This window comes from Condylura cristata, unplaced genomic scaffold, assembly GCF_000260355.1.
Source record: "Condylura cristata isolate star-nosed mole 26May11 unplaced genomic scaffold, ConCri1.0 scaffold00029, whole genome shotgun sequence".
Taxonomy (NCBI): domain Eukaryota; kingdom Metazoa; phylum Chordata; class Mammalia; order Eulipotyphla; family Talpidae; genus Condylura; species Condylura cristata.
The window spans coordinates 639,266-662,869 of NW_004567130.1; the positions used below are offsets into that span (position 1 = coordinate 639,266).

At 43.8% G+C, this 23,604-nt stretch overlaps 1 protein-coding gene across 3 annotated transcripts in view; it reads right to left on the reverse strand.

Moving 5' to 3' along the window:
* Window positions 1-2,881: 2,881 nt before the first annotated feature.
* MPHOSPH9 (M-phase phosphoprotein 9) overlaps window positions 2,882-23,604 on the reverse strand; it is a 50,724-nt gene continuing 30,001 nt past the window's right edge. For all 3 annotated transcript variants that reach the window (XM_012731169.1, XM_012731168.1, XM_012731167.1), the window contains 11 exons: window positions 20,888-20,935; window positions 19,986-20,050; window positions 18,590-18,691; window positions 14,257-14,391; window positions 13,368-13,543; window positions 11,994-12,140; window positions 11,087-11,207; window positions 9,500-9,603; window positions 8,581-8,825; window positions 7,984-8,052; window positions 2,882-5,500 (listed from right to left, as the gene is read on the reverse strand). In XM_012731169.1, the coding sequence (XP_012586623.1) occupies window positions 5,399-5,500; window positions 7,984-8,052; window positions 8,581-8,825; window positions 9,500-9,603; window positions 11,087-11,207; window positions 11,994-12,140; window positions 13,368-13,543; window positions 14,257-14,391; window positions 18,590-18,691; window positions 19,986-20,050; window positions 20,888-20,935 (1,314 nt within the window). In that variant the 3' untranslated portion in view covers window positions 2,882-5,398. The remainder of the gene's footprint in view (window positions 5,501-7,983; window positions 8,053-8,580; window positions 8,826-9,499; window positions 9,604-11,086; window positions 11,208-11,993; window positions 12,141-13,367; window positions 13,544-14,256; window positions 14,392-18,589; window positions 18,692-19,985; window positions 20,051-20,887; window positions 20,936-23,604) is intronic.

The window sequence follows — 23,604 nt, forward strand, 5'->3', positions numbered from 1 at the left end:
GAGCGGCTGCTGAGCGCAGCGTGCCAGGCCGCCTAGGCCCTCCTGACTCTGAAACTGGGGCAGCCCGGGCCGCGGGACACTCGCTGACGACCCGAGGGAAGCCGGTGCACTGGGGACGGGGCGAGGGGCGGTGGACAGTCCCTCCTAAAGCGACTTAGTTCTGTGAGTGAAACGACCAATCAGCGGGCAGCCGCTGCGCAAGGTCGGCGGGCTTTTGGAGTACCCTGGGCAAGCCAAGGCAGCAGAGCTCCAGACCTGGTGCTGGTATTTCAGCCAGATACACCCCAAAGCCTAGAAACATGAGTCAGTGCTCTCCCTCACACAGCGATGCTCTGGGCTAGAGAACAGAGAGGGCTTTTGGGCACCCTCTTGGAGCAGTATAGCCAAAAGGCATGTATAAAGTTCTCTTCCCAGAACTCCAGAAGGAGCTGGAAGAGACTCAAATAGCTTCTGGATGTTTCACCCTAACTGGAAACTCCAGTGGCATGAGGGTACTGAGTGAAACGCGGGGGGGCGGGGGGGGGGAATGTATATTTACATTGAGCAAGGATGGACTTGTCTGTCAAGATCTGAAGTCATGGAATTAAATTCAGCACACTTAATCCTAATGGTGGTTTACCTGTCACCAAGTACCTTAGTGGAGAGGAGGTGGGGGTGCCTCCCAATGGAAAGGCTGATATAAGCTATGTGAAAATCCAGGATGAGATGGACAGGTGAGATGGGGAAAGCAAAACCACTATCCAGTTCATCTACTCCAAGAAGTTGGCACTGGCCAGGAAAGCCATTACCTGCTAGCCTCAGAATACCAGTCTTACTGTCATCACACAGTTGAAGGCCTCCCATCACATAGCCCTCAGCTCCTTCCCTCCACCCAGAGGTGCCCTCAAACCCAATGAGATTTCCAGAGCACACACATCTCCTTTAAGGCTCTTGGCACCCAGCTGGACACCAGTGCAAGCTGCAGGGTGCACCAGAGCCAGAACACCACACAGAACTTGCTACAAATAAGCACAAGAAGCCTCCGGGGGTGGCTGTGCACAGGTATTTATTGATGGGTGCTGCATCAAGCATGCAGCCCTGGCCCTGCTCTCAGAGCTCACAGCTGGTCACTCTGCCCTCCTACTCTATTTTAAAACTGCAACAAACATAGATCTTTGCACAATCAGCAGGCAGCATCCTATAAAGCAAGGTTTCCAGGTTATTAGTCATTGTTACAGTGAAATTCTAAGACAGTTATCCTTTAACTCTGTAGTCACAGCAGTGATGTGATGTAATACCCCACAAATTAACATTTATGGCTTGATTCCTCCTAAGTTTGTGGGGTCTACTGAAAGAAAAACAGATCCAGAGGGAAGGGCTCAGTAACACCAGACCTCAGAATACTGGCCAAGTTTTCTATACCATCAAACTGCCACAGTTCTCACAGGGCAGGGAACAATTTCCTGCAAAATCTGCGCCATCCGCCCTCCCTGATGGCGCAGCAAGTTAAAGCACAGCACTGAGAAGCTTAAGCCACTTCCGCATGAGTTTGATTCCTGCCTGCCCCGGAGGAGATCCACATGGCGGGGCAGACCTCTCCTAACTCGCCTGCTGCTCCCCTCAGCGGTGTACTTCGTCGACCTGCCTGTTCTGTTCCCTGCTCTGTCTGTGGTGAATCCTCTCACCCTCTGTATCTCTGACCTGTACCCCAGTTCTATATGAATAAATAAAAAGATCTTAAAAAAAAAAATCTGTACCATCACATCAGGTGCATGAGCTGCCCTATGACTCCTGGAGGCCTCTAGGGAGGTGTTGCTTAAAGCTTCATAAAGACTCATAGCATGAGCAGCATAGTAAGCCTTAGCGGAAACTGCTTTTCAGATATCTAAAAACTAAAATGACAAAAACACTTAAGTTTACTCCACTTACTACACCTTTCTAACATAAGTGCAGAGTTCAGGAACAAATAGTAGCAAAGCACCTGGCTTTTCTGAGTTAAAAAGAGAACACAGGGGTCCTCCCTGGTGGCGCAAGGGGTAAAGGGCAACACTATGAGACTATCTACAGCCACTGCAGCACAAGTTCCATCCCTGGCCAGGGAACTGACTCACATGGTACAGCAGGCCTCTCCTGTCTCGCCCCCTATTCCCCTCAGCAGTGTATTTCAGTCTATATCTGCCTGTTCTACTCTCCACTCTGTCTCTGGTGAATCCTCTCACAACCACCTCTAGCCTGCACCCCAATTCTTGTATGCATAATAAATCTTAAAAAAATAAAAAGAGAGCATCTTTGGGTTATCGTTCTAAAAACAGATCTTATCTTCATCTAAATTGTCTAATTTAGGTGCCGTCTTCACATCAGCTGGCTTGATGGGCCGTCACCCTTAGGTGTCGGACTATGACTGCTCAGAGAAGCCACTGTTTTGATTACATTGGCAATTTAAGGGAAATTGTCTGTATTTTAAGATCATCTAACATCCAAGTGCCTTCCAATATGTGACAGGTTATTTTTTTGCTAGTCATTCAAACAAACTCACACCACGAGGAAGCACATTTAAAGTCCCAGAAAGCTCACTTTTACAAAGAGGTGGCAAGAACATCTTAGACAACCAAACATAAATGCCAACCATCATAAGGTTATGTTTTTTTTTTTTTTTAAAGATTTTATTTATTTATTTGTACAGAACTGGGGTACAGGCCAGAGATGCGGAGGGTGAGAGGATTCACCAGAGACAGAGCAGGGAGCAGAACAGGCCGATCGACGAAGTACACTGCTGAGGGGAGCAGCGGGCGAGTCAGGAGAGGTCTGCCACGCCATGTGGTCACCTCCCGGGCAGGAGGGATCGAACTCATGCGGAAGTGGCTTTAGTTTCTCAGTGCAGTGCTTTAACCCGCTGCGCCACCAGGGAGGGCCAGGTTATGTTTTTTAAAGTCACCTGTTGAGGACAAACTATTCTATTTTTAAAAAGTACTAAATCACTACTTCAAGAGCCTATTTAACACAGAACATGAAATGTACTACTTATGGGAATTTGCGGACACCAGGTACTTGACATCATGTCCCCTAATGGAAGTGTCTAGTCCCTGTACTTTATCACTTACTGGAGGAAGGCAGCCCACCGCCAGGGGTGCCAGCTCTCTACCTCCTTCACAAGAAGCTGCAGTCAGCACACATTACCTGCAGCTACTACTGCCTGCATGGGGACATTTAAGTTTTAACTGGAGGAAGGAGGATGGGAAGAAGTTCCTCCACCTCAGGAACCTTCAGAGGGGAAAGGAAGGGATAAATGCGAGCGTGAGGAAGGCATTAACTCCATCTGCACGTAGAGAGGCACTTTCAGATGTGGAAGAATCACAAACTGCATCTTGGGCACAGCTGGCAATGAAAGCAGGTTCCCGCCTTCGGGTAACAACTGCCTTTCCTGCTTTTACAGCTCTTTTTAAGTCCAGTGGTCATGAGCTCAGTGTGACCACAGCAGAGCACTGCAAGGATTTCCCTTGGCTTCCCTGTTCATGGCTAGGGAGAAAAAAAAGTTCCATCCTTTAAATAAGTAATGGATACCTCCAATCTACTACTAAACACTTCAAACAATCAAAGCATCTGCAAGAGGCACACATTTTTGATAGGGTTTCATATCATTTCTCAAATAAGCCAATACAGACTACTAAAAAGATAATTCCTTGACAAGATAAAACTATCATCTCTTCTGAAGTGGCAATTTCCTTTTCTTAGGACTGTAACAGGTTTTATACTAAACATAGGAACAAGATACCAGTTTAGCTTTTAATGTCACATACAAGAACACATCAAAGGGATTATCACCGGAAAGTTACTCCCCTCATCAGGTCTTGACAAAGCTCTGAGGCTCAATCAAAATAAACTTCCTTACTACAACTAGGTGACTGGGAGAAAAGAAAAAGCTAGGGTAAACTACCAACAATAAAGGCACTTGATTATATTGACAAGTAATTTTGATCAGACCAATGTCTTCAACTGATTTTAGGAGCTGGGAGCAAAGTTATGTGGAAAGTGCCAGGGAGGTAGCTGTTAGTTCCCCTTCTCCCTGAGAGTCCTCTCCAGGTGAGAAGGGAGCATGGCTATAGGCACCTCTCCAGGTGAGAAGGGAGCATGGAGATCGGCCAGGGAAGCTTTGGTAAAGGGTTATGAGTCCCCAGCAGGTTCATGCTAGTAAGAGCCATGTCCAAAGGTGCAGTAGCTCAAAGGTAAACCAGAACTTACACCCTGAGCATTTTCAGTGGAATCAACTGTGAATGTTAGGAATGAGCTTGTTCAAGTACCCAGTTTGGGTATGGGGGCACTGGCTCTGACTGGGCACCAAAAAGTGGGCAGGTCTATGCGCTGGGCCTGACCAGCAAACTGGCCACACACCTACCAGGAGAGCCAGGAGGTGCTGCCCCAGCAGTGGGCATGAAGCTATAGCAGGGTTGAGCAAAGGCAGCAAGCCTGAGCCCCTCACATGGCCTGGGCTTAATAAGCTGAGCTGGGGCTCTGACCCAAACCTGGTGTCCCACTGAACCTGGTGGGGGGCAGTTTCTTCTTCTATTTGAAAGGGGTGGAATGGGTGCAGAGGGGCTTATAATGTCTGCATGCCAACATGACTGACAGACGAGGTCAAGTACACAAGGAAACCAGCACTAGGTGGTGGCCTGTGTGTCACCAAAGCTTGGTCAGCCAACTTACTGGCCAGGGTGGGTGGCAAGATACACTCAGGGTGGGCAGAAAGCTACAGCTCTCCACTTGGCCAACTTTTCCCAAAAGGTGCTGTATGTATGACAAAATGAGAGAACTTTTCTTTCCTTATAAATAATGAAGCTTAAAGGAAACAAAAGGTGTTATCATATAGAAGTTTTTCAGTATTCCATTACTTCCAATATTTCCATTATTATGATTCCAATATTCACTCTAAGGTTGAGATTTCAAGTTTTTTGAACAACTAGGCAGTTAAAACTCAAGAGTGTGCTGTAATTTTTTTCTTTTGCATTCAGCTTGTTCTAGTCTAAGCTGCTCTTAGCATTTATTTTTTAAAAAGAACCATATTCACAATATAGAACAAGTTTATAAAACTGGTGTGCAAAATTCATTGTAAAAGAGTAATACTATTCATTTAGAAACAAGCTGCCTTCTGTTTACATTTTCTTATTCTTGATATAAATTGGAGACATGTACTATTTAAAAATAAAACTTTTTAAATAGTAAAATATACAAGAGATTCCTGAGCATAACAAAAATATCTTGAAAATATGTGGCCATTTGAAGTATAAAATAGTATGTGTAAGAATAGCATGATTATAAAACCACCCCTTAAAGGCTTACAAACAGTACAAAATAGTGTCTTTTCTGAGTGCATAATTATACATTAGTGCAAACAAAATGTCTCAAAATTTAATGGTTACAAATCTCAAAGATTTGCAGAAGTGCGCAAAACATGGAACTTCTTTAACGTCATTCGAACAGAACCCAGTTCTTGATTAATCCTTTCCAAACGATCTTCTAGGGCTTCCTGAGTAAAAATAATGGAGAAAGTTTCATTAGAACTCTTAGGTCAGGTTCACTACTTCCCTAATTACCAACAAATTGACTTTTCTTTTAGCAAAAGAACAAATACGAACATATTTTCACAAATCATTATATCATTTATCATTTCATTTAAAGAATGGGAATTCATTTTCTAATCACTGAAAATAACTGTTGCCTTTTAGAGATAGTCTCAGTATATTTGGTACACTGAGCACATAGAAATTCTAGTGAAGGCCATGCACCTAATTAAAAGGAAGTGATGGTGACTTCATTATACTAAGCTGTATGGGGAGCCCAGGGACACCTCACACCAGAGAAATCAGACATGCACTAATAGCCCCCTGACATGTAGATTGAGTAACTTTCTTCTGACAAAATTTTTAATTTAAAAGGGAGGTGAGGGCTCTCCCTGGTGGTGCAGTGGGTTAAAGCACCACATTATAAAGCTCTCCAAAGCCGCTGCAGCATAAGTTTGCTCCCCACCAGGGAGGTGACCCACATGGTGTGGCAGACCTCTCCTGATCCATCCACTGTGTCCCTCAGCAGTGTATTACAATAGATCTGCCTGTTCTGCTATACACTCTGTCTCTGCTGAATCCTCTCACCCATCACACCTCTAGCCTGTACCCCATTTCTGTAAATAAATCTTTAAAAAAAAAAAGAGGGAGCTGAAAACCACTTTTTCAAGGGATAAAAGATTTCACAATGAATCAATGTAACAACTTTATACATTTATATAGATATGTATATCTATATATATACAGAGATATACATAACTACTGTTAAATAAATACCTAGAATAGGTATTTATAAATACCCATAATAATAAATACCTACTGTTAAATAAATGTACCTAGAATACATTTGTCATGTTAGGTAAAAGATATTCAGTATTAACCCCAATTAAATCTTGAAAGGGAACTAAATTTTTTCCTCTTTAACAGGATTAAACATTCATCACAGAATATTTATAGAGAAGCTAAAAGACAGAGTTTGCTTTCAGGCCCTCCCTGGTAGTATAGCGGGTTAAAGTAGAGTACAGTAAGTTAGCTGCAGCTGCTTCTGCACAAGTTCGATCCCTGGCCAGGGAGGTGACCCACATAGCACAACACTGTCTCACTCACTTCTCCCCTCAGCAGTGTATTTCACTGATATGCCTGTTCTGCCCCTGGCTCTTTCTCTAGTGAATCCTCCCACGCCTCCACCCCCCACACCTCTGGCCTATACCCCAGAGTTCTTGTATGCAAAAATAAATCTTTTTAAAAAAACTCCTTATATGACATTGTTTAAGATTAATGAGCAATATTCCAGTAGATGTACCATATTTACCAATAGCTCAGTATAAATTTAGGTTCTTTATAATTTTGGATATGAATCACCTTAAACACACCTCTACACATGCAAGTATTGCTTTAGGACTCAGAAGCGGAAACTCTAAGGGCCCAGGAAAGAGAGGACCTTCAGCTGGCCACTCTGGAGTATCAGGCACTTCCAGAGGGTTTCTACCATGGACCTGGCACTATTCTTTTGTTATTCATTAGTGAGGTCCAATTTTCTTTTTTCACATATAATTGTATGTAGGCATACTCAGCTCCTTTTTCTGCCATTTTTCTTCTCATTGGACTAAAAACAGCTTTGACATACATGAACAGAAACTAATGCCCTGTCTTATTTTAAGAGATATGATTATATAAAAATATATTAAACTGATGCTCTAGATGATTAAGAGTAGCAACCAGTTTCTTTCCTCCTTCCAAGAAATTATATTAAGAAGAGTTTCAAGTTGAGAGTTTTACTTTCAGAACAAAAACAATAAAAAACATGGCAAGCTGGGGACATAAATCCTAGAAAAACACGTCTCTGCTCTCTGTTGTTTTCTCTCTGACTTTCTTTCCTTCTGTTAATACAGATGAGTATGAAAAGGAACTTTTCCTTTGAAGGCGCGAAAATAAAAGCATGATGTAATGAGAGCCATGTTCTTGCTGCTGTTATGCCTAAAATGTTACAAAAGAGCAGATTTTAAATGTTCATGCATTTTAATTTTCTGAAAAGCAACTAAAGGAAATGTGCCAACCTTGTGCTCTCACAACCTTCTCCCAACTGCAAGGTGCAACAATTTTACTGTTTAATCGGTGAAAAAGGATTCAGAAAGAAACTTCAGACAGGACAGGGGAAAACAGACACACATAGGGAGGTTTAATCTGCAAACATCACCTTAGCACAAGCTCATAAAAGACATACTATCATTTGCTTGCAGGTTTATTTCTTGAAAACACAATGGCCAAGAACACCTGGTTCTTGAAGGATGATTTCAGTTTTTATTCCTGAAAGCCAGCATGCCTGACACATAGCTTCAGTGTGCCCACAGAATCCACTTAAAACTCCTCCTGGGCTTGTGGCACACTGACCAGCAGAGCCTTTACAGCAGACCCAGGCCACACTTCACCTGATGTTGCCACACTTCACCTGATTTAATCTTGTCTGCAAAGTGATGCGTCCTCCAGCAGAAGGCATTCGACTCAGTGCTGCCTCAATCTGTTAACACACCAAAAAGTCTAAATTAGAATAAAGAATTCCAGGCCCTTTCTGCTGGCACAATGGGTTAAAGCACAGCACTATGAAGCTATCCACGGTCGCTGCAGCTCAAATTCAATCCCTGGTCAGGGACATGACCCACATGGTGACCTCCTGCTGCTCCCCTCAGCAGTGTTATTTCATTTGATCTGCCTTGTTCTACTCCCCATCTGTCTCTGGTGAATCCTCTCACCCCCCACAACTCTGGCTTGTACCCCAGTTCTTATATGCATAAGTAAATCTTAAAAAAGAAAGAAAGAATAGAGAATTACAGTTACTGGCCAAGAGGTTTATAAGAGTGGAAGTCACGGCTTTTGCCTCATGTCTTGCCAGCTCTACCATCGCCCAAGGCCCCTGTCACAGTAACAACTTAGGACAGCCCCACTCACACGCTCACTTCTGGGAGTTGGGGGGATATGACTCAGCTCCTTCTCCTGTTCCTTAGATAGGAGCACAGAGGTCAAAGAAACACTACATTTTTTATTTTACCTGATCTTTTTCTTTTGTAAGTTCATCAAAAAAACGCTCTGTTTCAGCAAGGGTCCTAATTTTTGCTGTATATTCAAAGTCACCACCTTGTGCCGCCACCTCAGGCCTAACCAGCTCGCAGCTGTCCAGCTTATTCCTCTCCCATGCTGAGCAAACAGATGCTGCCTTCACCTCACTCAGCGGCGCTTCAGGGAAACAGCCGTGACCAACAGGGATGGTGGCGACTTTTTCTGAATATTGTTTTTCTGTCAAGAAATAAAACATTTCTTTTTCTTCTATCAACTTTTGTGGCGATTGCACACAATACTAAGTATGTCATCCAACGTCACTTTCTGGAAATAGCGACTAAATGATCAGAAATGGTAATGAGAAGAGATGCAATTGTACTTTCTCCACAGAAGCTCCATGAGCCTTGCCCTCAATCTGACAACCTGCACAGCTTTTCCAAATGGGCAGAGGACACTGTTCAGTAAATTTAAATGAACTTTAAACTTATAGCAATTAAAAAGTTTAAAAGCCAAAACACATGGAACAGACTAACACAAACACTAAAGAATCAACACTGAGGGTCTACCCAAGTGATTTCCCTTTTACACACACTGTAATTCTACTACAAACTTGCAATATAAATGATAAAAAAGTTCCCAAAGCCAAGTTGTATATAAAATCTAAAATATAGAAGAGAGAAAAGGTAAACAGAAGGCCCTGGCAGTCGGACACCAATGCCCTGAACCCAGGTCCCCACTCTTCAGCGCTGGGCCAAATTGACGTGCCCTGTGCACACCCAGAGGGCTTGCTTTTAAAGGCACCTGGGTAGGAAAATATTTATTTGCTAAGTGCAGGACATTACAACTTTTAGAACCCTGAAAACTCACAAAGTGACTAAACCCATAACTAATTATGTTGTAGGAAAAGATACCTTCTGAGTCAGCTACAGGAAGAAACTGGAATTGCTTTCTTGGGTTGGTACGTTGTGAAGGAATCACAGGAACAGTATCTAAATCATCCAAAAGTATATCAAATCTATTGGATGAAGCAAGTTACTTGTGAGAAAAAAATGTTGACTGATTCTCCCTATTTCCACTACAAATATGAGTTGGCACCCAGTTAACTCACATATTTACACATTTTGTAAAAAGAAATATACTCTTTTAAATATACTCTTCTAAAATGGAATATACTATTCTAAATATACTTAATACACTCTTCTAAAACAGAAATGTGATTTACATTTTCTAGCACTGAGTTATAGTTGCATACTGGAGACTAAGAGCATCTACTCATACATGATGTCATTTGACTTTTATCATGACCTGGGAAATAAGCAGGGCAGGTCTTATGCCTAATTACAGATGAGGAAACTGAGGTTCAGTGCTCCAAAAGACCCCCTACAACATCCTACCCAGGGAAGAAAGCCAAGCTCAGCCTGAGCCCTGAGTTCAGCCTGGTCCAGGTCAGAGCAGGCAGCCTGGTGCCCTGTACAAAATGACTAAGAAATGTCCCTGTGTCAGAAGCCTTTTCAGGAAAAGACATCATTCTGCATCCAAGGGCTGGAGGGATTTGAGGCAGTATCTAAATTTAGTAGTAGTTTACATCAGTTAAAAACTTTTTTCACAGGGACCTTCCTAGTGGCACAAGGGCTTAAGTTTCAGCACTATGCTACTATCTGCGGCCACAGCAGCACGAGTTCGATCCCCGACCAGGGGGGTAACCCAAATGGTGTGGCAGACCTCTTCTGTCTTGCCTGCTGCTCCCCTCAGTAGTGCATTTCAGTCAATCTGTCTGTTCTGCTCTCCACTCTGTTGCTGGTGAATCCTCTCACCCTCCCTCACCTCTGGCCTGTACACCACTTTTTGTATGCATAAATAAACTTTTTAAAAAATAAAAATAAAGCTGTTTTCACATATGTATTTATATAGTGCTGTTTGCTCTTAGTATAATAGTCATTTAAATGATTTACTACATCTACAAGATCCCACTGGCAACTAAAACACTAGTGGCTAGGTAGAAGCTTAAGTTGACATTTAAAAAATCATTAATGGCCCTCCCTGGTGGCGCAGCGGGTTAAAGCACTGCACTGAGAAGCTATAATAGTCATTTAAATGATTTACTACATCTACAAGATCCCACTGGCAACTAAAACACTAGTGGCTAGGTAGAAGCTTAAGTTGACATTTAAAAAATCATTAACATGGCCCTCCCTGGTGGCACAGCAGGTTAAAGCACCACACTAAGAAGCTAAAAGCCACTTCTGCATGAGTTCGATTCCCACCTGCCCCAGAGGTGACCACATGGCATGGCAGACCTCTCCTGACTCGCCCGCTGCTCCCCTCAGCAGTGTACTTCATCGATATGCCTGTTCTGCTCCCCACTCTGTCTCTGATGAAGCCTCTTGCTGCCCCTGAGCCTCTGGACTGTAACCCAGTTCTGTATGCACAAATAAATAAATCTTTTTTAAAAAATCATTAACATATATTTATTTTATTCAATAATTTTAGAAACTTACCGGACTGGACTGTTTTCGTTTTTGCTAAGCAGATGACTAAATCCTGGGGACAAATTTTCTTTAGGGGATCGCTTTGGACTATAAGCCACAGTCACTGGTGTTAACATAATCTCTCTTTTTGCTACAGAAAAAAATGAAAAGGAAATGTTCTTTTCCTTCTATGTCATTTATGTTATATTGGCAGACATACTTTTTTATTCAGTATTTCTATCTAACTTTAAAAGGAATATAATTTCATTGCTAAATTTCCTGAAAGACGAAAAGGTTATACAAAACAAAAATGATTTCTAACCCTAACATTGGGAGGGAACCACTGTCCTCTATTAGTGCACCAGACATAGTTTCTGCACTCCAGCTTAAAACTGGTTTTTCAGGATTTTAGAAGTTGACTGGAAATAAGAGGGAACACCGGTGCTCTGCAGAGGTTCCAACAACATTCCCGACCACCAACCGGCGCCCCCCACCCCCACCTCTCCCAGCTGCTGGGAACATGAAGACAAAGGACATGAAGCCCAGTGTGCAAACTTGAGAGCCACGTCTGTAAGTAACCGCCGACACACACAGGGGGGCTGGTGCCGAGGGGCCTCAGACAAGCACAGCAGCATCAGCAGCACCAGCGCGCAGGCTTGTGTAAGTCTCCTTAGCTGGCTACTGTCTCAACAGCCAGAAAACACAATTAGGGGCAAAACAACCTGCCAGACAGAAACACTCTCCCCTAGTAAGCTGCGCAGATTCTCCAATGGGAGTTCTCACGACCCTGCAGACAAGGTCAGGGTGAGAAGTTCACGTCTGGGGACAACACCTGGACACACAGGGTGCCAAGCAGGAGGGAGGAACAGGAAAACATCAGCAGGGAGTCTGGACTGATAGCCTTTTGAGCCCTAAGATGTAGACAAAGAAATTTTACTTGGAGTGCTGGGTTTACGGTTTGAAGGTGGTAGGGAGGATGATCTTTGCGAGGCAGAATTAAATTTCTTTGGCCTCTGCTGGGCACATTTCTCAGGGGACCGACTTTCATTAACTGAAGTTTCAGTTTCCCGGGAATTTGCTAATTCTGTAAAAAGACAAGTTAAAAAATTAAAATAATTAAAAAAAAAATCAAACAACAGGGCCCCCCGGTGGTCCAAGTCACTGCAGCAGTGAGTTTGATCCCTGGCCAGGGAGCTGACCCACATGGTGCAGCAGACCTGTCCTGCCTCCCCCTTCTTCCCCTCAGCAGTGTAGTTCAGTAGATACACCTGTTCTGCTCCCCACTTTGTCTCTGGTGAATCCTCTCACCTTCCACACCTCTGGCCTGTATCCCAGTTCTTCTACACAAAAACATATAAAATCTTTAAAAAAAAAAACCCAAAAAGCCCAATTGCAATTATCTGCCTTTATTAGTATAGGCTACATCAAACTGGTAATTCTTCTCACTGTCTAGGTTTAATGATTATTTGCAAGTGCACCACATTATAATGATAAAAATGCTTATAAAAAAATGTGGGTTGGCCCTCCCTGGTGGCGCAGCGGGTTAAAGCACTGCACTGAGAAGCTAAAAAAGCCACTTCCGCATGAGTTCTATCCCCGCCTGCTCCGGAGGTGACCACATGGCGCAGCAGACCTCCCCTGACCTGCCTGCTGCTCCCCTCAGCAGTGTACTTCATCGATCTGCCTGTTCTGCTCCCCACTCTGTCTCTGGTGAAGCCTCTCACTGCCCCTGAGCCTCTGGCCTGTATGTACCCCAGTTCTGTATGTACAAATAAAATTAAATCTTAAAAAAAAAAAAATGTGGTAGTCTATAATTCATTCTGGTTCCCCATTTACAACTGGCATTCAAGGTGATTTTTTCAAAAGTTTATTTTTAGAAAACAGGTCACTAATTTATTCAGTAGGATACGCCACATTGGAGAGACACAGTGGAGGATGTCCACCATGCATTTAGCAGGCTGGCCCACACAAATGCCAGGCAGGACAGGAAATGCTAGGACTCGCACCTGGGAAAGATAGCATTAAAGATACTTCCTGTCTCAGGGGAAGGAGAATGAAGATGAAATGTGGTGTCTCACTAGGGAGACCATTGTCTTCAGGACTTTGTGATGTGTGTAAGACAAACAGAGGTCCAAATTTTTCAAATTTCCTTAAGTATGCCACATAAATATTTTAATGATCAGAACATAATATATGATTTGCTTTGTATAAAAGATACATGCTGTACTGTGACTATGATAAACTTGGAAATTCAATTATCTACAAAGTGGGGTTAATGCAAGAGAAAAATTCACTTACTATGAATACTTACTGTGAAAAGTGCTCTCTTTTTCTGTCTGTGTGCCCCAGTTTTTAAATATTTTTTCTTCATTAAATTCTTTTAAAGCTTTCACTATTGGTGTATCTGAAGTCTCTCTCTGTTTCTTTACCAATAAGCTTGTTGGTGAAATTCCAGACGAAAAATCCTTTCCCGAAGTAGAATGGTGCCTTAAATAATAATTGTAAGACACAGTGCTATGGCCTGGCCTGTCTGTCCCCTGTGCACATGTTGAAATTCTAGCCCCAGTGTGGCACTAGAGGCAGGGTCTGGGGCTTGACCACAGGTGGGATCCTCACTATGGGAGGGGACTCAAGGAAAGGCCATGTGAAAACATGAGTAGGCCGTAACAAGGCAGAAGGGCCTCACCAAAAACCTACCCTGTGTAGCACCCTGACTGGGCACACCTGGTTTCCAGAAGGTCGGGGTTCATATGTTTGTTCTCTAAGCTGCCCAGTCCACAGTGACTTGTTAAGAGAACCCAAACCAACCCCATACTTTACAGGGCGTCAGGGTATGAATGGGAAATGTTGCCTGACCCCAGCACCTACCCGAGGAACAGACAGGAACTGCTGCCACTCGGCCAAGGGCAGAGGGACAGAAACCTCCAGGTCCAGCTGAGGGTAGCAGGAAGGTCAACATCTATTCCAATCACCAGTCTCTGCCCACTATCAAGTGGAGACCAGACCTTCACTATGATGGCCTCAGGGTCAACGTCCTGTCCCAACCACCAGTCTCTGCCCACCGTCAAATAGAGATCAGGCCTTCACTATGATGGCCTCAGGGAAACAAGATGGCTCTGCAGAGCTTCACTGAGAGGCAGCTGAAATCCTTAAGAAAACAGAACAGTTTCTAAATATGGCCTGTGACAAAGTTCTCTTACCCAGGAATGCAGGGTTCCTCCAGTTGGTGGTCCACTCTGCACTCATGGGGGTACAAGGGCTGGCCGGTGAAGATGGAGTACTTGGCCCCTGGGATCAGCCACTTGCGCCTGGTGACGTCTGTGGTGGCCAGCGTACTATGGAGAGAAAGGCTGAGCCTGTACCATCGAGTGCACGTGCAGATATCCTGCTCTCAACTGTCACCTGCACAGCAATCCTAAAACTGCATGCTGGTAACAATCTTCCTCTAGAGACTTGAGCTATTTTACAGTTTTAAGATTTGATTGAACTGTTATTTTTGGTTTCTGTGACTTTTGAATTCTCCTGCCAGATAAGATCAGATAGTCCACACCCAGGGGCTCTGAAAGTTCCCAGGTATCCAATGCCATCTACTTGTCCTTAACACTTTGCTCAGGGCAAAGTGCTAAAGCAAAAGTGTTCCCCACCTCCCCAGGCCAGTGCTGTCCAATAGAACGTTCCATGTAAACACAATGCTCCCAAGCCATGCCCACGTCACACACTGCTGATGTGGCTGGGGAGACTGAAAGCCATCTTCAAAACACCATTTAATGCCAATTAATTAAAATGGCCACATGTGGCAATTTGGCACTACTGGTTTGAACAGCGCAGGTCTAGAAAGGTCCTATAAAAACCTGAGTCAAAAGTTCATCACTAACTGGACCTCAGAATTTGTCTCCATTTTCTGCATCCCCTGCCTGCCAGTGTCCAGGCAACTTCAGAGTCCACATGGCTCCCCAGTGACTCTTCCTCAGAAGACACGCTTGGTCTCACCAAGAATCCCCCTAAATGCTCCTACTCACCTGTTGGGTATCACCACAGTCCTGGGACCTCACCTCCACTGTGGCCTCACCTTTCCTGTGTCCCACCTCTCCCAGAGCGTCCTCTCCTAAGGCAAAGTTCCTGGTTGAGCTTTGCTAAAAGCAGGGTCCCCACTACAGAGTGGCTACCTTCATCTCAGCATACCCACACCACTTCTGTGATCAGTCACTATCTCACACCCTCCTGCTCTCCTCCTGCTCACCCCCAGTCTGAACCCTCCGAGACAGCAGTGCCTCCTGCTTTGGAGAGGAAACAGAAAAGAAAGGCTAGAATCCCTGGCACTCTGTTCCCTCTCCAAGCCAAGCTTTTTTAGTTGCCTCCTTTATCTATTTTTATTTCCACTCCCGGTCACTCCTTTTCACTCTTCCTCAATTTTTAAATTAAAATATTACAAACATCCTTAGAAGATCAAAAAAAATACTATAACAACTACTCACCCAAATGCCAGATTTAACAAATGCCAACTGGGGGGCTCCCTGATAGCACAGGGGTTACAGTGTCAGTGCTATCAAGCTACTGCCAGCCACTGCAACACAAGTCCTATTCCCAGCTGCCAGGGAACTGACCCACATGGTGTGACGGACGTCTCCTCTCTCCCCACTGCTTCCCTCAGCAGTGGATTTCAGTAAATCTGCCTATTCTGCTCCCCACTCTGTCTCTGGTGAATTCTCTCACCTCTCGCACTCCTGGACTGCAACCCAGTTCTTGCATGCATAAATAAATAAATCCTTAAAAAAGAATACCAACCTGCAACACATTTGCTTTGAATCATATTGTATAAATTACACATGCCTGGCTTTTTTAAGTCACACAGAGGGCGCTGAGCATTCGCCCTTTAGTGCTACCTTTTCTACTCAGCATGGCTTGAGAGCCATCCACACCGACATGTGCAGCCTCTACTTCAACCAACTCACCTTAGGTGTGGATACACCCCAGGTCACTACTCCTCCGGTTGATGGATGTTTAATTTATAACACATCGCTCTTCTCTGATGCTAAAACTTGCAGAGTAAGGATTTTCCTCAGGCAACAAATCTATAACCAGAGCTGGGGGTTTAGGGTATGGACAACTTCAGTCCCACTAGGCATCACCAATCTCACTCAGATGAGAAATACAAAATTCACTCAGGTGAGAAATACAAAAGTGTACATGGATGCATGGACATACAGGTACTACTCAGGCACTGGCCATCCACACTGTAAAACCTTGATTCTCTGCTATACATAAAATATACACTAGATTTTTAAAGAAGAGGTCATTATAGATACATCTAAAACGCTCTGTACTTTCCCAATTTCATTCTTCCCCAAATCAACCTTAATTAGAAGTGGACTGTGTGCACAGGTGTACTTCTATCCATTCACAGACACGCAGGACATGCAGTTAGGAGAACTGTTTTATATGCTATAGTCAATGTAAATAGAGGATTATTTCTTGTTGTTCCAATTTATGTTCTTAAGATTAAGCCATGCTGACAATCTAGTTCAGGGGTCAACAAAGGTTTTCTGTAAAGAGCCAGACAGTAGGTATTTTAAGAGCCACGTGTCAGACAGTCTTTGCTGAAAAGCCCTCAACTTTGCTGCACAGTGCGAAGCAGCTGTAGGGTACACATATGTGAATAAGTATGGGTATGTCCCAATAAACATTATTTCTAGCCCCCGATATGGACACACATTCATTTTTACGTGTCAACAAAACATTATCCTCCACTATAGAGACCACTGTTTGCCCATGGGTCTCAAAGAGACAGGAGCTGGCTGAGTGTGGCTGCGGGTTGCAGCTCCCACCCCACTCATATTCACACACTATTGTGCTGCAGAGTGTGATGCGAGAATGTGCCATGAAGTGTGGACACACTGACTAATACAGTCATGCTGTCTCATGCATTCTTCAGTGACCTCCCCACCAGTCACCCCCCCTCCAGCTGTCTCCCAATGGCCTTTTCACTGATGGCCCGGGTCACCTCCCACCACATATACGTTCTTCCCAGCCACTTTATAGCTTACAGCACTATCTAGAAAAACAACTGAAAAACATGCAACTCCAACCAAACACCTTACTCTGATTTCCAAAAGCAAACTTATAATCATTTGAATCACTTATAATCATTTGAATCCACTTGGGAGTCACATAAATTTCAAACTAAAACCCCTTAGTGGAAGCCATGCCGCTCCCCTGGCCTGCTCCCGCCACCTCTTCCCTTGCCTGTCCTTCGTCACTCCATGTTCTGTGGACTCTGCCTCCAGAATCTCTTAATCCTCCTTTGTCCACTTGTATAAACACCCAGCCAATGCCAAGCTCTTTCCTAACACTGCAGTAACCTGCCGAGTCTCTGTTTCTTTCTTTCCCATCTTCAACTCTTGGGAGGGACATTTCAAAAGTAAAAATAAGATGACATTTTACTATGTAAAGTCTTTCGAAGGCTTCAAAGGCTTCCCAGCGTAAAATCAGCCCGAAAAGCTGTGTTTGAGCTTTCTATCTAAGGCTGCTTTCTCTGTGCCGGGTATAGCCAGGCCCTGCTCCTCAAACAGAAAGCTAAGTAAGCTCTTTGCTCCCCTGTGCTTGACAAGGTCAGTTTGTCTGTCTGCAACATCCCTCCCCTCCATCACCTCTGTATCTCCACACACAGTTCATCTCTTGGTGACAAGTCACCGCCACTACAAAGTCATCCCTTAATCCCACAACTGGGCCTCCCTTTTTGCTCCCTCGAACATTCAGTTCTACTTACATGATCCACTCTTTAAATAATTCACTATGTTCAAAGATTAATAGTGAGCTAGAAAAAGTTTCTCATTTGAAAACTACAATTTGAAACATCTAAAATTTATAATTGTTAAATTATAAGTCACCTAAAATTTATAACAATTACATACAATTTTATAAAAATTATATAAAATTTGTAACAATTATAAATATTCTCTGGGAAAAATCAATATCATGAAGTAATGAGGTCATAATTAGTGATTTCACTAATACTCTTTATTCCAAAATCTTAATAAAAGCAATTCTAAAATGAAAAAGTATCAGGATAATGCTGTGAAATTATAGCAAAGCTAATTTTGAAAAACTGAAGAAGTCCATACAACTAATAAAGATCTACCTTCACAGGTCTCTCCATTAGTATGAGAATAAAATCTCTGGAATTTCAGGACTTTTTGAGATCATCTAGCCTACTGCCCTTTGTTTTCACCTATGATAAAAGTATGTTCCAAAAATATTAAGTGATTTGCCTTAGGAAATCCTTGGGACAAGTCAAAAAACACCCCAAATCACCATATTTCCAATCTGATGCTCCTTTTTCCTCATTTTGACAAATGTTTCTGGACAACAGGTTTTACAATATCTAGTAACCAGGCATTTTTACATCCTAAGTTCTATAATGGCTAAGTTCTAACCCTGATTTTCTTATGATTTAGATAGATGAGATGAGTTTGTAAGTTCAATGAAAGGGTACACCTATTTTTAGCTTGACAGAGATTAAACAAAATAACTTACTTGGCATGTGAGGGTCTCGTGGGAGATCTAGAATCATGACGAAGACTTAACATACTCTCATGCTCTACTTGCTTGACCTGAGCTTCAAGTTTTGAAATTGTTCTAATTTGGAAGCAACAGGATAAATTAAATACATGTCAACAAATTTAAAATATTTAAAATGTTTAAAACTTAAACTACAAATTACTTAAACAATCCCTCTAGAAAAGGGGAGATAAAATACCCCATTCTTGGTAAAATGCTTCATTAAACTTGACAGAGCAGAATGCAAACAGGATCAACAGAAAAGCAGCTGCATCCAGCCCTGCAAAGGAGCAATCCAGACTAGCCCAAGGGGCAGCAAGGGCTGGGGGCATCCAGAGGGACTGTGTGGGTCTGACCAAGGCAAATTATAGGGTGCAATTTAAGGAAAACACATTCAAGTACTCAAATAAGTAACAATTCTGGCATGTCTGACTCTAGTGGGGGGTCATGCACACTCCTTAGGGTGACATATAGGCTAACACTTTCATGGCAGAGAAAGTAAGTTTAACTTCCCAAAACAGCTTTAAAAAGAACTTTCTAAAGGCTAATAAACTAGAACAGTTCTCAACCTATAAGCAGATCATCTAATGGTGTCATGTTCAAAATAAAAGCCTATTTTCAAATTTACCAACAAAAAGTAAGCACTTTGGCCAAGTGATTGTTTTGAGGTACTCTTTGCATCTTTCTGCTCTTTTAAAGTTTTCTATAACCTTATCTCATTTTCTTTAAATCAAATTCTTACCTACGCTGTTGCAAGGAAGGTTTGAGAAAGAAGAGCTCTGAGAAAGCTGGGTGCTTTATTCTAGTCTGCTAAGGGAGCCATCGCCAGAACAAGCTGTACCCAGAGAATCCTGGGCAGACGGGACAGCTTGTCAGCCTTTCTTCCTCCCCTCTGGGAAGCCCTGAAGATGCAGTAAAATCCCACAAGGACATTATTATCTACAAATACAAAGATGTGCTCCAAAGGCTGACCAGGCACTAAGCATTAGCCACCTGTGCCCTACCCAATGCCCCATACAGACCTTCACAGGTTGGGGCACAGCCAGATAAAGACATCACTTGTGGCCTGCATCACCCCACTAATGAGCTAGGGGGCTGCTTAACATCACTTCCAACAACTTAGTACCTGTTAGTTCTTACAGGTACTGGGAAATACAGAACCTTCAGGAAATGGACATTACTCAAGCACAAGCAATACAATCTGATCATTTAAAGATCTTTGGCTAAAAATCAAACATTTCTGTGTCAAAGGAAAACTAAGATAAAATTTAACCTCAAAGTGCTTAGAAATCCTCAGTTAGGAAAATATTCTTTTCCTAAGTGCCAACACAGACACTTCTGGGCATCTGCTCTCGAGAGTGGCCCTGCTCACCTTTTCAAGTCAGAGATCTGAGTGTGAGCATCAAGCAGTTTGTTCTCAGTTGTGTTCAATGTATCCTACAAAAATAAAGGAAAAGATCAGATAACTGGAAGTGAATATTCAAATGCATTCCTTTTATTTTCAAATGCATAACACCACAGAGCCACAAAGAAAACAGACCTCTGTGAGGACAGCATTGAGACAGTGCCAACCAGATGAGCCCAGAGGCCAAGACAGCTGAAGACATTGGTTCATACAAACAGCGCTACAAAGATGTGTCCACCATACCTCCCCTGGCTAGAAACAATCCAGTGTTACAACGGGCATTGGCTAAATTATAACTGAGGGTCAGAACTTGGCCATTGACTGAAACATCACTAAAATGGCAAAACATCTGAGCTGAGGCGCTCCTGCTGCCCCTGGCATCTGGCTACTTGGCTGCGTGGCTAAGCAGCCTCACGAGTTCCCAGTAATCACCACGTCTTCTACAATGGAAGCGCTTGGATCCCACTTACAACATTTCTATGAGGGATCACCAGATTCAGATATGTAGCTCCCAAACAGAGCTCTAGTCAGGATTCCAGACACAATAAAATCACACACCACACAGAAAGCTAATGTTTTAAAAATGTTATTCTTAAAAATAATACAGATATTTATTTCCACTTATTTGGTGTCTTACACTCTTCTAAAGATTTCACCTAACCTCACCTCAAAGGCAACAGCCATTCCATACATAGTTTTTATATGCATTAGCAAATCCAACAAACTTTTGAGATGCACAGGCAGATAGCTGAAATAACAGCCAGAAAGGAATGAGGAAGGACAGAAAGGGGGGCGGCAGGGCCAGCCTCTTGACTGCCAGCCCAGCACTCCCTGACATAAGATTCAGACCAGGAGCAAGAAGCCCTTACCTTGACTCTTTCGTGTTCTTTCCCAAGGCACTCATATTCTCCCAGGAGCTACAAGGAAAGGAAGAATGACACCACAAAATCAAACACTGTAACAGCAACAAAGGGTTGGTCTATAAAATAACTTTCATATTTTCCAAAATGTTAATGTTACAAAAGAGCACAGTCAATACAGCTTTAGAATAAAGGTGATGACAAGGCCTGCACCTAGAGGCAGGGGCTGGCTGGATGAGAGCCCAAGGGTCAGCATGACAGGGCTGTGTGATGACTTACAAGTAGCCCCATTCTTAGAAAACGCAAACCAGAATGTGGGGCGAAATGTGAGTGTGGGGCACACCCACAACTTACTCGCCATGTTCAAGAGAAAACATGCATCCATATGAACAGAGCAAAGGACAGAGCCCACACAGTCATGCACACCTGGGATGCCTGGTACAGGTACAGAACAGCTCTTGCAATTTTCTGAGATTCAAAGCAAAATAAACACAACTTGAAACCTGAGTCAGTACCCTTAAGGTAAGCAATGTTTTAAGTCTGATGTTTATCTACATGACTCTTTAGGTTGCCGCTGCTACTTTTTGCTGGGCTGTTGTGCAGACCAAACTCAAAAACACCATCAGGCCATCCCCTTGCAAGCATACATGTAGAGGCTGTGCTGTCACAGGGTCTCTCCCCTATCTGAGAGCCCACTGAGCTCCCAGCAAGCGAGGTGGGGACCATATAAAGGCAGCCACATTCTAGGTCCGGTCGGAGTGAGGGCAGGCAGGAAGTCTCCCTGTCCCTGAGAAGCTCAGGTTGGTGGTGGGCTAGGCAGTGGCCCAGGCTGACCCCAGGGGATAGGCTGCAATTCCTCAAACAACACATCAGCTCAGGAACCCCTCCTTGTACCACTCAGACAGGTCACAGGACACGGAGACACAGAAGGGAGGCAAATGCAGCCTGGGGAGATGACACAGAACAAGAGGGGAGGGAGGCTGAGAGTACAGAGAAAATGACGAGATCAGCTGGCCTCTCACAGCCTCTAAAGCCCAGCTACACTAGAAGCTGGGAGATTCTTCTTTGGGAAAACTGAACCCCTGTGTGTTCCCATCTGGAGGTATCTAGCCAGGCTAGATAGCCACCTCAGCCAGTGCTGCTGCTGCAAGAGAGGGCAAGTGGGATGCTTGGGCCACACCCAGCAAGAGCCACACCAGCCTCTGCGCAGCCTCTCTGCCTGTGAGTTGCTCACGTTTGCAAAATAAATTCAACATGAAAAAGACTACAAATCAAAATGAAAGAAGAAGCAATGATTCAAAACTAAAGAAAAGTTTAATGTCCTCAGAGGAATGTCATATTCTTTTTTTTTTTTTTAAAGATTTGTTTATTTGTGCATACAGAACTGGGGTACAGGCCAGAGGCTCAGGGGCGGTGAGAGGCTTCACCAGAGACAGAGCGGGGAACAGAACAGGCAGATCGACGAAGGCACACTGAGGGGAGCAGCGGGTGGGTCAGGAGAGGTCTGCCACGCCATGTGGTCATCTCTGGGGGAGGGGGGAATCGAACTCATGCGGAAGCAGCTTTAGATTCTCAGTGCTGTGCTTTAACCCGCTGCGCCACCAGGGAGGGCCAGGAATGTCATATTCTTACAGGAACAAAAAGCTATGAAAAACGAGCACAAGAAAGAGCTCCTAGAAACTGAAAAGTGAGAGAGGAAACAAATTTAAGGCTAAGACCAGAATACAAAGAGTGAAAAGGTCCTGGTGGAAAAACTGAGACATAAATACATCTCCAAGAGCCAGCATGTAGTGTGCCATCCACTAGCCACCACCACAGGGGCCTGTCTACACGCCCCACGTGGAAACAGCCAGCACTGAGCCTAAGACGTTAGTAGGGAGGGCAACTGAGAAACTGAATTCTAAATCTTATTTAATTAATAGAGGTAAACATATTAGATAGCAGAGTTCTGTAAAACTCTGTCAAGTTATAATGGACAAGACAAGAAAAAGGCCCATTCCAGATTCAAGGGGATAAGAGCTATAGGAAGTGGATGGCGTATGTACCCCTCCTCACTCCATGAGGGGAAGATGTGTCTTCACTACAAGAACATCATCAGCAAGATCATTTTCAAAGATTGAATAAAATGTTCAAGTTAAATAAGACTACCGTGGGGCTCTCCCTGGTGACACAACGGGTTAAAGCACAGCACTGTGAAGCTATCTGCAGCCTCTGCAGCACAGTTTGATCCCCGATCACAAAGCTGACCCACATGGCACAGCAGACCTCTGCTGACTGGCCCACTACTGCCCTCAGCAGTGGATTTCACTCATCTGCTTATTCTGCTCCCCACTCTTATCTCTGGTGAATACTCTCACCTTCCCTCACCCCATACCTCTGGCCTGTACCTCAGTTCTTGTATGCATAAATTAAAAAAATGTTTAAAAAAAGAGATTTATTTATTTACATATGCATACAAGAACTGGGGTACAGGTCAAGGGTGTGGGGGCGGAGTGAGAGGTTTCATCACAGACAGAGAGGGGAGCAGAACAGGCAGATTGACTGAAATACACTCCTGAGGGAAGCAGCAGACAGGACAAGAGAAGTTTGCCACACCACATGGGTCACCACTGGCCAGGGTTCAAACCTGAACTGCAGTGTCTGTAGGCAGCCTCATAGTGCTGCGCTTCAACTCAATGTGCCAGCAGGGAGGACCCAAATTTAAAAAAAAAAGGACTACCATGTTA